This window comes from Psammomys obesus, unplaced genomic scaffold, assembly GCF_907164565.1.
Source record: "Psammomys obesus unplaced genomic scaffold, mPsaObe1.curated_primary_1811, whole genome shotgun sequence".
Taxonomy (NCBI): domain Eukaryota; kingdom Metazoa; phylum Chordata; class Mammalia; order Rodentia; family Muridae; genus Psammomys; species Psammomys obesus.
The window spans coordinates 8,795,757-8,811,039 of NW_026590809.1; the positions used below are offsets into that span (position 1 = coordinate 8,795,757).

Here is a 15,283-nt window from a genome sequence, read left to right on the forward strand (position 1 = left end):
GTGTGTGTGTGTGTGTGTGTGTGTGTGTGTGTGTGTGTGTGTGTGTGTGATTTATTAGAACGACGTACAGGCTATGATCCAGATGATTGAACAATGGAAGGCCTATGAATGGAAGGTCTAAGAATCCAGTAGTTTTTCAGTCCACAAGGCTGGATGTCTCAGTTGGTCTTAAGTATCCACTGGAATGATAAAGAAGTAGGCCCGAATGCCAGTGAAAGAATGGACTTCCTAGCAGGGACAAGGGCAAGCAAGTAAAGGAAGCAAACTTGCTTCCATGTCCTTTACATAGGCTGCCAGCAGACGTAGTCCAGACTAAAGGTGAATTTTCCCACCTCAGAAGATCTAGATTAAAGGTTTATCTTCCCAAAGATCTAGAATAGAAATGAATCTTTCCACGTCAAATTATTTAATTTAAAAACAAAAAACAAACTATCACAGAAATGCCCAGTCTTTTGGGTTTTAGTTAATTCCAGATATAGTCAACTTGACAACCAAGAATAGCCATAAAAGGTTGGAAGGAAGCATCCATGTCATCAAGTCTGGTTCTCTGCTCATTGCGTTCATGCAGGGCCTGAGGTATGATACTCTAACCCTGCTGTACATTACAATATAGGGGCTGCTGTTTGTTAAGTGACTGTTCCAAGATTCACACAGGAAGAAGGTATCCCATTGACCCTTGAAGGAGGACCTAGAAAGTAGAAGCAAGATAGTTGTTGAAGTTATATGCAGTTCTCAGTCCTGAAGCACAGGGACTGTGTTCTTGGTTGTCAGAAAGGTGTGGTTCAGAGTAGGAATTCAGAATATCCCTACTGCATGATGCATTGAATTCTGTAACTGTGTCTAGTTCCTGAAAGCTTCTTGCAAAAAAAAGGCAGCTCCTTTCTGCTTTGCTGAACTTTAGTGGCTCCCGTGATCTCATTTACAAGCCAGATAGCTACTCATTCATCCTTCCTTCAACTTTCCAAACAACACAGATTTAAATTTCTTGTAGAGGGATCAGCCTTAGCCCTAGAGCTCAGGGCCAATGAGGTGTGTCTTCCCAGTGAAATCAGTAGTGGGCAGTGAATAAAAGGAAATAAAAGTTTCTAGTTGCTGGGACAAAGTGTCTGACAAAGCAGTCGAAGGAAGAAAGGATGGATTGTTTGCTTGTTTGTTTGTTTTGTTTTCCATTGTAACAGAGAAAATATGCATAGCTCTAGCTGTAACATATGTAAGATAGCTGTCACAGTATGTCTACAGTCTGGATTCAGAGAGAGAAGTGCCAGTGCTCAGCTCCCTTTCTCACTTTTATTCAATCATAGACTCCAGTTCATGTGAATGTCTCTCCAGCACTCAGTCAAAGTGTGCTGGAGAGACACCCACAGACAGTCAAGATTTAATAACACTGAAGGTTTCATTTAAAAATGAAACCCAGAGAACCAAAATGAGCAACAGTTATGTGAAGTGCATGCATCCCATCCCAGGGACATGCCTTATAAATCAGAGAGACATGACCTTGGTTAAGAGTTCCAGGGATGTCCTGAACATAGCCACTATCACCATATTATAGGCAAGTAAAATGAAGACCCAAGAGTTTACCCAAGGAAATCTTTCAGGTGTAAAAGAGCTAGCATTTGAGGTGGGTGAGAACTTAATTGTGGTTTAATGAATTAGTGTCCCTGTTTGGGAAGAAAAAAAAGAAAGACTGAATGTGAAGTCAACATCAGAGAGATGGTTCCTCCACTGATCATGTGTTTGTCCACCTCAGTCCCCTTGTCAATGCAACTTTCAAAGGAGATTCTTCCAGTGAAATTGCTAAACTCCCATGGTCCATCTGAGAGTGTATCATCCCAAAGTGCCTGGAGCTGGAGCTAAACTCCCGAAGCATGTGCTGTTTTCACATAGAAGTTCATGAACAGTCCAGCTCCATCTATTACTGGATTTTAAATACCTTTTTATGCAGGTTTTCTCAGGAGATGCTGCCTTAGCACGGTCACCTGGGGCAGAGTAGCTGTTCTTTCAGGATGTTTAGTAAATCGTACCTTGATGCTAAATGTTTTTCTTATTTATGCATCATGCACTTGGGCATGTAAATCAATGGCCTATGAAAGGCTTTCTATCAAAAAGAGCTTATTATAATAAATATGAGGTTGGAGGACTTTGTTCAGTTTCCTGTGATACTCAGGGCCACCTCGGTTTTAAGATTTTAGTATTCACCTGGCGATATGAGCAAGCATAATTGTCTTGATGTGCAGCAGTGATTAGCAGTATTTCTCTGTGTAGGCTAGAGCTTTTCTGGGGATAGAAGATGGAGAGAAGAGTAGGGTTCACTTTCCTATGGTGAGGGCCACCTGTTGTGCAAGCTTCTCTAGAGAGGATAGCAAGTCCAAACCCACTTTCACTCAGTGCAGCAGACTTCACAGGCTCGGGCAGATGAGGATGATGGGCCATGTTCCTTTTTCATCTATCTATTTATCTGTCCATCCACACCATAGTGAACTCTAGCACTATGTGAGATTTTAACCAGGGAAGCAAAAAAGTGTTGTAAAAGCTGTCCTGAGGAAAAGGTGATCAGACACAAATATGTTGAGGTGATTCAGAGAGAGATAATGGGGGCAGTAGGGAACAGGAAAACAGATGAATCTGAGAAACAGAAATTAGAACAACTGAAATGGCTTTTATTATGGTGAGGATGTGTAGAATTCAGGGAGAAAGGGTTAGCAGGGAGTGGGTAGGTGAGAGGAAAAGAGACCAGTATTGACGAGAAAGGGATTGTGGATTGGGTTTTGGTCAGTCTGAGTTGAAGAGCACTGCAGAGCAGCCAGATAAAGGTAGTAATCTGATAGAATAAAAAAGAAGGAAAGGGGTCTGGAGAAGGGGTGGAATCAATAAGGATGTTGTAGTCAGCAGTATTTGAAGCCATCAGACTAGATCCTATTATCTGTGAGTAATATTTAGAGCAAGAAGAAAAAGGAGCCAAGCAAATGAATCAGAAGACATCAACAGGGTCAAGGGACTCTGATTAAGACCCATGAAAGAAACATGGCAAGTATTCAAAAGGAGATCAGAATTATAGAAGTTAAAGGTTTTAAATGGTAGAGTTTAATGGGTTAGAGGTAGCAGAGCTACATTTTATGTATTCCTTATATGCAAATAGTGTTAGTGCTTAGATAGAAAAACCTGGAAATTATTACTAATGACAACCGGAAGAGGGTAATAAAAATGCCCTTTGTTTAACTTCTACTATGAGGCAGGCACTTGACAGGTATTGGCTTAAATGATCTGCATACTTGTTGATAAATAATAAATTTTATTCTTTGCATTTTATAAGAAAGTTAGATTCAGTAGGATTATGCTTTGATCAATCACTGTAAAGTAGGGCTAGAGCTAGCACCATCTTGTCTGATTTTGAACCTCCATTGTCTTTCTGTGTCTGCTTGTTTCACTTAATATAATAATCTCCACTTCTGTCCATTTCTCTGCAAATGACAAAAATATTAATTTTTCCTTCTTTACATTTGATTAAAACTCCATCCTATGCACATACCACATTTTCATTTTGCCATTCATCTCTTGATGGACACAGAGGCCGATTTAACGATGCACTAATTGTGAATAGTTCTGTAAACATGGATACACAGGTATTTCTCTGGTCTCCTGACTTCATGTCTTGTCTCATAGGTGGAACCTAGGTTGGATGGATGGATGGATGGATGGATGGATGGATGGATGGATGGATGGATGGATGGAATAGTGAAGATAGGTAATGGAATAGATAGAAAGGTAGGTGATAAATTGATAGATGATAGGTAGAAAATATAGATAAATGAGTGAGATAGAGAATGAAAATAGAATCACGTCTATATATAGTATGGTAGATAATAGGATCAATAGCATAGATGATAGACATATTGATAGAATAATTGGATTGTTGATTGATGATAGAATAGATAGATGAGATAGATAGACACAGACAGACAGGTGAGATAGAGAATGAAAATATAAGCAAGCCTTTGGGAAAAAGAAAGGGACTAGCAGAGATGAGGAAGAGAGACAGGAGAAGGTAATGGACTGTGAAAATGGTCAACATATACGATATACTTTAATGAAAATGTCTTTATAAAACCCTTCACTTTCTACAGTGAATACATGCAGATGACGTTAATTAATTAGTACATTTTTCCTCTGTCCTTGTCAAGGTCATGTTTCCTTCCTCACAGGAAGAGAACAGTTTCTTAGGCTCACAACCTCATGTGCTATAAGTACCAGAATCCTTCTCTGCCCCTCCTCCTTCACTTTCCTCTCACCCCTAACCTAGCAGCAGGGACCCTGCCAGGAGCCAATAGGTGCTGAAAAAGGGAGACAGCAGAGTTCCTGGCCTGGTGCCATTCATCTGCTGGCTGATGACACCAGCAATAGAGCCCCAGCAGTATAGCAAGACTGTTTGCGCTTGTCTGGTTGTTAAGGTTGATGTATGACTAAGCAAGAAGATGGCTTCATTTTTATAAGATGGTGTGTGCCTAGAGTAGGGAAGACCAAGAACAGCACAGTTAATCATAACCACAGGGCCAGCACAAAAACAGTGACAAAGCCTTTTCTGTTAGTCACAGTGTTTTATTATAATAACTCATTTGAAGATGGGGCTGGCACTGCAGAATGCTGAGTGTGTCAGGGTGTTGTGGAAGCCTGTGGAATTCTCCAGGGAAATTCACTTGTCAATGGCATGGTAGGCCCTTGAGCTGTTTGGGTAATCAAGGATAGCTCTTGGAGTGAGCATTCTGGGGGCCAGGATATTGTTGCCATTCCGTGCTGAACTGGGCTGCATGTCTCACCCACACCAGGCATCAGAAGGAACTTCTGTCCTAGATGGGTGGTACTGAACAGTATGTTACAGAAAAGCTATGGAAGAAGTTGGGACCGTTGAGGTTTGCACGTAAGGGGAGAGACAGCATTCTGTTCACAAGGGGGCATGGCAGATGGATCTAGGGAAGACACGGAGTGCCAGACCAGCCTCCCCCACACTTTACACAGAATCAATAATTCTTTGCTTGCCAGTCCTCCAATTTACCAGAGCGTCTGTTACTCAGGTATCACACTGCTTTACACGGTTTATCTTTCCCCTTATCTAACAGCCTCTGGGTCAAGGACTACATTTTATTGTATTTAATTCCTTCATATTTTCTGTGGTGTTTGGCCCAAAGCAAATCCCAGCAGTTATCGTCCTGAACCAGAGCCTCAGCCAACCAAGAGCCATAGCAGCTCAGGACGGGAGGAGACAGGGAGATGAGCAGTCTAGACACACAGGGAAGGGCAGGCTACCAGGGAGCTTTTATAATGAGAGCACCAGATGCTCAAGGGACATCTTGCTGTCTTTAATATCTCTATGTAAATATCTGCTTATGCGTATGTCTATGCACCGTGTACATGCAGTGCTTGCAGAGGCTAGACAAGGGGATTAGAACCCCTGGAACCGGAGTTCCAGATGGTTGTGATCCACCCTGTGGGTGCTGGGAATCAAACACAGGTCCTCTACAAGAACTGCAGGTGCTTTTAACCGTTAGCCATCTCTGGCCTCTCTTTTGAGATTCTTCTGAGTGGTGTAAACTGAATAAACATGAATTAGCTTAGGCCTAGAGGGGGATAAAATAGAATTTTTCTATGTCTACTTCTTGACTCTTCTTCACAGATGACTGAAGAAGGAAAGGCAAGAGGTTAAGTAACTTCCACAGTCACTCATCTAGAAAGTGGGAAAATCAGGATTTAAATCATTACAATTTTCCCATGTTCATATTCTTCTCCTGCTAAGTGTGTTCAAGAAGTGCAGTACCTTAGTCTAGGTTCAGTGACTATACCCACAGGGTGGCTCACAAACATCTAGACCCAGACCCAGAGAATCTCCAGTCTTCTGGCCTCTGGGGCTACCAGGCATCATATGGTACACAGACATGCATATTGACAAAATACCTTTACACCTTAAAATAAAATAAGAAATATGTAGTAATGGAGAGCCTCACTGAGTTCTGTTGCTTGAACTGAAAGTGAACAATACCCCATATAAGCCCTGCAGATGAACCTAACACTTAAGTAAAGCAGAGACCAACCTTCCAGTCATGTTAATAATTTGTCTTCATTGAACATACAAATCATGTAAGGAGTAATTTGATAATTCAGATTGCATGGCACAGGGTCAGGATTGATACTCAGAAGTGTTGATATCTAAGGCAGTGGAAGTACACAGGAGATTAACTACACACCCACACACTAACTTGCTCAGACATAAAGGAGTTAAAGCAAAGTATCACCTTGTGTTGTTGATGAGGGTGATGCTAAAGTGCATCTGCGATGTGACTTCTTAACATTTGGGCCCATAGTTACAATTGATCACCTGTTGTGGGACATCCTGAATAGTGAGGTCATTGTCAGGATAGTTCTTCCCCACATAACTTAGAACATGGAAGAGCACTTTGAATGCACACATTAACACACAGAGGAAGAAGGGATCACGAGAACAAAGGGATACAAGGAAGCTAAATTGGTAAGCTTAGTTTTCTCAAACTTCTCAAAAGTTAAGTAATCTATACTTAGGGAGATAAAAGGTTACCAGAAAGAGGCTAGGCAGTCCCTCCTCCTGGGACTAGAACAGCAGAAGGACACAGACTTGCACTAGCTATTGTCTAAAGTAATGACCCCTAGACCATACCCAAAAAACCAAAGTTATAGAAAAGCCTATACATTATGCATGGAGACAACCAAAGAAAAGTGTGTACCACTTAACACATGTAAAATCATTTAAATGTGTTTATCATAGTCAAAATGATGCCATGGCAATGAGAAATTGGAAAGTATTTGGCTGCACAGGAGAACACAGCAACCAAAGGTCCAGATTTTATACCCCTGCCTCCAGCAGTTGTCGCTGCTCACAGTAGTTCCCTGTCCCTAGCCACAGATCTCTGTGGGCTTGGGAGACACACACCAAGCAGACAGCTCAGGGGATTCACAAGCCTACATGCAGAACCCAAGGCCACTGAGAAACTAATAAAGAAAATCACTTCTGCTCTCTACTGTTTAATAATTGATGTAACAGCTAGTGAATCCACTTAAAGCAAAATGAAGTCTTCTAGCTCTTGGTTATTTGGCTTTTCTCAGACAATGGATATGAACCTTACAGTTTTATTTCTAGTTAAGGATTCATACTTTATTTTTTTGTAGAACATTGAGGGAATGAGTTGTGTTCTGCCATCAGAAAAAAAAGGGAGTATAGGCTTAAGAGGAAAAAAAAATTGAATGATATCCTTGGGGGAGAGTTAAGGTTATCCCTAAAGATTCTTAAGTTTAAGCTTTTGGGGAGTGATATGCTGCTGCTGTTTTTCATCTTTGCAGTTCTTCAAGTGGAGGACACTGATACCTGAGCTCAACAGCTCTAGAAAAGATGCATTGATGTTGGGAATAGGAGAGGGTGAAATGACATGCAGCTTTGAAATACCAGTGACAAAGGCTGGCACTGTTGACACCACCAACTGGTATCACAGTGTTCAAATTCCTAAGCTTATGGGAGGGCATTTGACATTGACAAAACACTTGCCTACCATGCATGGGGGCCTCTGTGCCATCTCCAGTACAGTATTTTTATAAAGGAAAGTAAAAGAAACCATTCACTTAAGGATGTTTTTATTGTATTGGCAGTACTTAATGGGCATGAAAACAATAGCTCAGTTGGTAAAGTGCTTGACATTCAAGCATGAGAAGCTGAATTCAAACCTGCCACCCATGTAAAAGCCTAAGTGTGGCAGAGCACATCTGTAACAAGCATGGGAAGCAGGGATAGCAGTCTTGCTGGGGCTCACTGGCCTGCCAGTCTAGCTGGAACATCAGATTCTAGGTTCACCAAGAAACTTCATTTGAAATTTTAAGGTGGGGAACAATACAGGGAGACACCTGATGTCCCCCTCTACCGTCCCCCACGCACACATAGGCAAGCATACTTGCATACATACATATGCACACACATCGCACACACAAAAAGACATATAGGGACACTAACATGCACATATGAATGGGCTTTCAAGGTAAGAGAAATAACCAAAAGGCTTATTTATGTACCCACATTTGTTAAACACCTACTGTGTGTGAAATACTACTCAGACCTTGCCCATGTGCTAATGTAGGAACACAGGACAGATATACAGGACAAGTATACAAGACAGTCAAATATGTTTACTATCACCCAATTTTAATTTAAGGGATATAAATCAGCTAAAGGCACAACTACTGATAGGAGCTACTAAATAAAGGTATTTGCCATGATGCCATGAATGCAAAGTTTAGCTTAGACTCGAGGTTATGTGTTAAGTGTCAAGCCCAATATAGACTATGGAAGGACTGTGGGCAGGGACCAGCAGGTGCAAGTTTAGTCCCTGCTGAGGGTGTACATAGTGAGTGTGAAAGGCAAGAACACAAGTAACACCCTACAGTTGTGTTGGGTATGAATGAAGTATTAGCTAGGAGAAGACTTATTGAACCAATAGGTTGAGGCCAAATAAAGATATGGCTGGTGCCAAAATACAGAATTTGGATTTTTAGACATGAAAATTCATCTTCCCTAAGGCACAGGTAGCCATCCTCAATGTAGGATGTTTGTCAGTTCTGAGAAAATGGTACCTGTGTTGGTTACTTTTCTGATGCTGTGATAAAATGCCATGATCAAAACTCATTTATAGAAGAGTTTATTTTTGTGTATGGTCCCAGGGGGATAAGAGTCTATCATGGCAGGAAGGTGTTATAGCAAACAGCAGGAATGGGATCAGAAGCAGGAAGCCAAGATATCTCATCTTCAACCACAAACACGAAGGAGAGAGAGAAGTAGAAGTAGGGCAAGTCTGTAATCTCTCAAAACCCACCCTTAAAGAGGTACTTTCCTAAGCAAGGTTGTACCGTCACTCCAAATAGCATTACCAACTGATGACCAAATGTTCAATTACATGAGCCTATCAGAGGGCATTCTTTGTTCAAACCACCAAACCTTTCTCAGGTCTGGGTTTTTGACACCTTTATCAACCCAAAAACATTTGTGATACTAATCCAGGTTCCTTAATTGGTATAATCCATGACCCCCCAATGACTCCTTTGGCCTTGCCCTCTGATCCTATGATCCTATATGAGGTTACCGTATTTTCTCTAGTGCCAGGATTTTGCTCACAGCTTCTCATATAAGGGGGCCAAGCTTTTTTAAGCTGATTATTTTGTATCAAAACCCCAGGATTATTGCATGAAACATTGATTGGATCTTGCACTCTTTAAATTGTTTATACACATTTCAAAGGGATTCTACAAGTTTGAGATGTGTTCACCTACATTGACAAAGTGGGTGATAGTATTTTTTCCATGCCTTTAATTTATGTGTTTGTGCTGGGATGATGATTTAGGTAGCAGCTCAGTAAATTGATCAAATAAATTACAGCAAACCCTTGCACCATCATTTCGGAGAGCTGTCATCATACCGAGGAGGCCCTATATCACCCAGCGTGGTATTCCAATAGTACTGCTGGGTTTTCTTAGCATGGTGCTGGGTTTTCATTTGGTCAGAGAGCTTTTTATTTCTCAGATTGGTCAACAGCATGAGAAGATTCACTTCAGATGGTTAGCTGTGAAAGCCAGGAGTGGCTAGTTGTGTGACTGTTGGCACATCATTTAAGGTGGCTAAGCATCAGTTTCTCTTTCTGTGAAATATGGATTAATGATACCTATTTCAAATGTTTGTTATAAGAAAAAACACTTGAATAGAAAAGGATCTGGATGTCAGACAAATGCAAATGCTAGTACTAGTTTTATCAGTGTTTGCATTAATCACTGGTTGTACGAAAGTCTCATTCCCCAGTCAATAAAATAGCAGAGGTAATTCTGAGACAATACCTTTCACTGATGTCTTACTGGATTTTCAAAATGAAACCAGGTAGGTGTGATAACGTGCCTGGAAGGCTCTGACATTCAGGCCTACCCATATTCCAGACACATATCTCTTAGTGATGGACCCAACAAACACAGCCTGACACATCTCTAACCCTTCAAGATGTCATGGTACACTAGAGACAAGGCCCAATATATGACAGAAGAACAAGTATCCTTCAAATGACACTATTGCATTGATGTGATGTTGGCATGGTACTTATTGACATAGATCGATGTATTTTAGAAATAGAAGAGAAGCATTGTAAGGAGCTAGTCACAGAGTGGTTTTTCCCTATGGGCTCTCCTCTCATCAAACAAGGATAATTCCTTATACTTTGATGTTTCAAACAAACAAACACCAAAAATACCTTTTCAGCCCAGGTTCAGAAAGCCAATAAATTAATATCCAATGGAAAACATCAGATTGAAATGCTTGAACATTAATTAGTATATAAGGCCATAAATATGTGACTTTTGTCCCATGATTTAGGGAATGAATACATCAGTGCATGGATTGGTGGAAGGATGGGTGGGTGGGTGGATGGATGGGTGGATGGATGGATGGATGGATGGATGGATGGATGGAGACTCTGGATTTATCAGAAGTAGACAGATGACCTTGGACAAGGTAATTAGCCATTCTGAGAAACTGTCTCTTCTTTGTAAAATGTAAATAATAAAAGAAGCTGAATAATTGTAAGAATGAAACATGTTAATAATGCAAGTGAAACACCCAGGTCAGGACCTGGCACTTCGTGAAAGTTCCCAGTGGATGTGCGCTGTTATTATGATGATCTGCCTAAAATCCCTTGTGTTTGGTACTCTTTAGCCCTAGATGACTGAACTGCTTGAGACATCTGTGTACTCTGTGTTTTACAGGACAACAGGTCCTGGGCTTGGTAGAGAACCAGAGTGACTGGTATCTTGGAAATCTCTGGAAAAATCACCGTCCGTGGCCAGCCCTTGGAAGGGGCTACAACACAGGTAAATCATAAGGGCATTGCGGGAGGGGACCCCAGAGACTGGTGCATAGATTCGTTGTCTCTTCTTCAAAGAAAGGAGATGAACAGCAACGCAGGAGGCCACCTCATTTCCTGATTGTATGAGGCACAGCTGACACCTCCAGTTATTACTTCATATCATGCTACAAGCAATGAAGCAGTGGAGAGGTGAAAGCCTGGAAATCTTTCCAGAATGCTCCTCTGCTGACTTTCATGCTGAGATCCTATTGAACCCTTTATCAGTTTGACCTGTAATTTCTTTGACTGTTGATATAAACCAGGGATCATTCTGCAGTAATAAATTCAACATTCAGTTTCTTAATTGAGCAAGTGTCTTTCCTAATAACATTGCGCTTTAGATCGACAGGGATCTGCACTCACAGCAGGTGTTTGTCTTGCTGCAGTCTTCCATGTATAGGATGGGAAAGTAGCAGGATCTCATCTGACCCTTCTTCTCTTCAAAAGTTCCATATACAGCCTACCCAGCAGTTGACAGGAGAAGAGGCAGACATTTTTGTAACTTGGTATGTCTAGGGAAAGCATTCCTCAAATGTCATATATCCAAAATCAAGTGATTTATTCTACTTTGTTACTAACACCAATCTTGCATTTTCTCTTTTGTTTCTGTCTCTGTTATAGCCACTTTTGCAGCCATTCTTTATCCAACAACTACCTGAATGTTAAGTCCCCTAGATCCATTCCATGGCTTCAGGGAATGGATGAGTAAAAAAAAAAAAATAGAACCTGCTTTTTTCTCCCCCAAGTGTACTTCTGCCCAATGTCTGTCTCCAGAACTCCTCTGGAACCTTCTCTCTCTTCCAAAATCATTGCCACTGATGTGATCCTTATTTAAAAAAAAAAAAATGTACTCACTGTTTTTATCAGAATTAGAACCTGGAGCTCAAGAATTTGAGGTCCAAAAATGAGCTGGTACTTTTGAGATCCCCAGCTGAGCTGAGCTGGGGCAAATGCTTGGGAGCTCCACCTGGAGGTGCTGCACAGACAGACCCTAGAGTCTTTCCCCAGATCCAAGGGTAAAACAAGCCAGAGAAGCAGCCTGTAGACCTGATGATCTGACCCCACGGAAGTCAGAGTTAAACATGAGGCCCCAGAACCCAAAGGAAAAAGGATGTGAGCCACGCTCTGGAGGTTCAGAAATGGACCTATTAGACTACGCTTTGACCTGTGGTTTTCTTGACTATTGATACAAACCTGAAATCAATACTTAGAGTGGGAGTTAAATCTAGAAGAAGACAGGAAAGGCTTGCAACAATGTCCAGCCAGGGAGTCTGTGTTGAAGGCCATCATTTAAGAAGACAGAGATTCCAGTGCTGACAGTTGCCAGGGCATCAGGCCTACTACTCTCCATTCATGTCCTCTCAGTCTCCTAGTCATAACAGAGGTTGCAGACAAACTTGTGTCAATCAGCCCTTCACACACTCAGAGTGTGTCCTTATTGCTGGCCTGGGCATTGCCCTTTAGTGCCTGGCTAGGAGAGGAATCTGAGGACTTTCTGTGAGGGATGGAGAAACTGAGATAAGGAGGACTAGAGCAGCTGGTCGGGAAGTCATTTTCAAATTTCAGTAAAGGGCAAGGCAGTGCCTCTTCTTACCTGCTGTGTGCTGCTCAGACACTGTAGTAGGTTCTTATCATCAGATCCTCATGCTATGCTTATCTGCTCATTGTAATATAGAAAATGAGGGAGTTTAAAAGCACAGCCCTAATTAGGGAAACCTGCAAGGTTAGCTACTGACCTTTGTAGCTCAAACTTGAATGGCTTTATAATCAAATACTTTTTGTTAGGATTTGGTTTTACGTTTTTGAGACAGAATCTGAATACATAGCCCAGGACAGCCTAGAATTTGCTATGGCTGTTCTTGAACCCATACTACATCTGCCTCCTGATAGTGCACACATGTGCTGCCATGCCTTATACAAATACTCTTCTAAAATGAAGTGTACTGGGCTCTCCCCTTAGAGTCTAGTGGGCCTGGGGAAGAGTCAAGACAGCACTATAGGAAACCTTTGGGATCTTTCTGAAGTAGCATATCCAAAGCCCTTCTATTATGAAATAGGATATATTATCTCTCTCAGCAAGAACACTGAGACACCACACACACCTGCCAGATTCTTATGTGTGGAGGCTAAAGTGCAACCTCCAGTGTTGCGCCGCCCACCTTGCTTTTGACACAGGCTCTCTTATTAGGAACAGGGGCTCAATAATTAGGCTAAGTTTTCTGGTGTGCAAGCTCCAGATCTGCCTGCTTGCCTCCCCGGAGCTGAGAATACAAGCATACGCATACACACACGCACACACACACACACACACACACACACACACACACACACACACACACGCATGTGCATCCGACTTCTTTACAGGGGCAATGCAAGGCAAGTGCTTTGTTGATTGAGCCATCTTCCCAGCCCTATGAGCACTGTTTTGTTTTGTTTTTTAATGTATGTGAGAGCAGACTATGTATTATCTCATACTGGGCCAGGGAGAATCAAAACAGCCAGTTCTTCATGGGTGCCAACACTTTCTAAGAGTCTTAGACAGCTGTATATTTTTGGATGAAAAAGGTAAAGCCTGTTGTGTATACTGCTTGTTTTTCAAAACCCATGCTAATAGAAAATGTCACATAGAAATAAACTATAGCACATTGAGGGTGCTGTATCAGGTCATGCTTATCTGTGTTAAACAAAAAGTACTGTTCATCCATCTAGGTTTGCAAGGAGAAGAAAATGTAGAACTAAGGCAAGAATGGCATTATCCTTACCACCCCTCCCTATACTGCTCCATGGAATAATAATAGACAAGTGTCTAAACCGCCTTCAGTTCTATTGGTATGTTGACACAGTGAGTTTACCCCGTCAAAGGTCCTGAAAGAGCAGAGCAGGTAAGGAAAAGCCCTGTGAGATGTGACAGGTCTTTTTCAATAAGCCCATGATACCAAGTAATCATTATAAAAGGATTTATGCAAAATCAAGATGCCTTGGCTTTCACAATGGGAAATTGTTACTTAAGACCAAGAAGTATGCCACACATCAGCAGATGAGTCCTGGAGCAAATTCCTGCTGGAGGGAAATGATCACTCTAAATCTCAGCTATCTCTAGTGTCCCATGAGGCTTCTCCAGTAAAGCACCCTGTGATGTCATTGACAAACTCTAGTATGTTTGCACATTTGGCTTAGAACCACAGCTGAACCACTGAGTCTTCCGATGGGCTTGGCTACTCAGCTTGGCCAGCTTACTTAGTTCTCCACCTTGTGAGGTAAGAAAATGTTATCCTTATCTTGTGAGGACCATGTGCTTAAGAAGAAACTTCTTTAAGAGCCCAGCCTGGTGTCAGGCACATAGTAAGCACTCATTTCATTCTAGTCTTTGTCCTCTTGCACATTTGACCAGTTATTCGATCAGGAAATGGTGAATACATTTAATAAGCTGTTACCACCGTCTCTCAGGCACTCCCCTCCTGAGTGCTGTAGTTACTGGTGTCAGTACTACACATGACTCTTTGTAGAGCTTGTCATAACTCAGTTCCCTGCTTGTGTCTCACTGAGCTGGAGCACCTGAGGATGAGAGGGCCAGGCAGTTCCCAGAACAAAGCTCTTACCTCTAACTGTTCAGGTGGGCTTAAGGGCACTTTCAGTATCTATGGCACGGAGACAGTACATCCTCAAATACTCTGTCCATGGATTACCTCCTGCGTGCAAGGAGATGCCATTCAGCTGTGCGTGGGGCGGGGGTGGGGGGATGTAGTGTTGACAGGCTCATTAAAATGCAGCTCATTTCAGTTTATAAGCCAGGTCTCCATCTGCCTGTCTCTGGCCTAATAAAAGGATTGAAAGGAACACAGCATATTTTACATTTCAATTGTTTTAAAAAGACATCCTCTAGCTAACAAATCCCTTGTCTTGGGACAGCACAGCTTCTCCTGGGATCTTTGGGATGTTGCACAAATCCCTTGTGAACTTGAACTTGCTATTTAATGTCCTCCCAATCTGGCACCCCCCTCCCACTGTCACCCCAGTGCTTTCACCCTAGTCCCCTTTCCCCCCTCCCCGTCTTGGTTTATAAGATAGTAGTTACCCATCAGCTTATAAACTGAAGTGAGCTGCCAGAGACACTGGCCCCCTGGGGAGAGAAAAAGAACTTCTCCAGGAATCCTTGTAATCTGCAGAATAAGAAAACTGGGGCATTCAAGGGCTGACTCACCTCCGAGATGAGAACAAGCTATGCACTGTGAAAGAGTGGAAAGCAATGGGCAAGAAATTGGACATGGCAGGAAGTCAGAAGGACAAACCAGTTGGCAACTTGCCAAAGAACTAAAACAGCCTAATACATAGGTGTCACC

The 15,283-nt window shown here is 42.0% G+C and overlaps 1 protein-coding gene across 2 annotated transcripts in view; it reads left to right on the forward strand.

Annotated features, from left to right (window-relative positions):
- Nucleotides 1–15,283, forward strand: part of Large1 (LARGE xylosyl- and glucuronyltransferase 1) — a 512,199-nt gene that overhangs the window by 396,949 nt on the left and 99,967 nt on the right. For both annotated transcript variants that reach the window (XM_055609116.1, XM_055609114.1), the window contains one exon: nucleotides 10,804–10,908. In XM_055609116.1, the coding sequence (XP_055465091.1) occupies nucleotides 10,804–10,908 (105 nt within the window). The remainder of the gene's footprint in view (nucleotides 1–10,803; nucleotides 10,909–15,283) is intronic.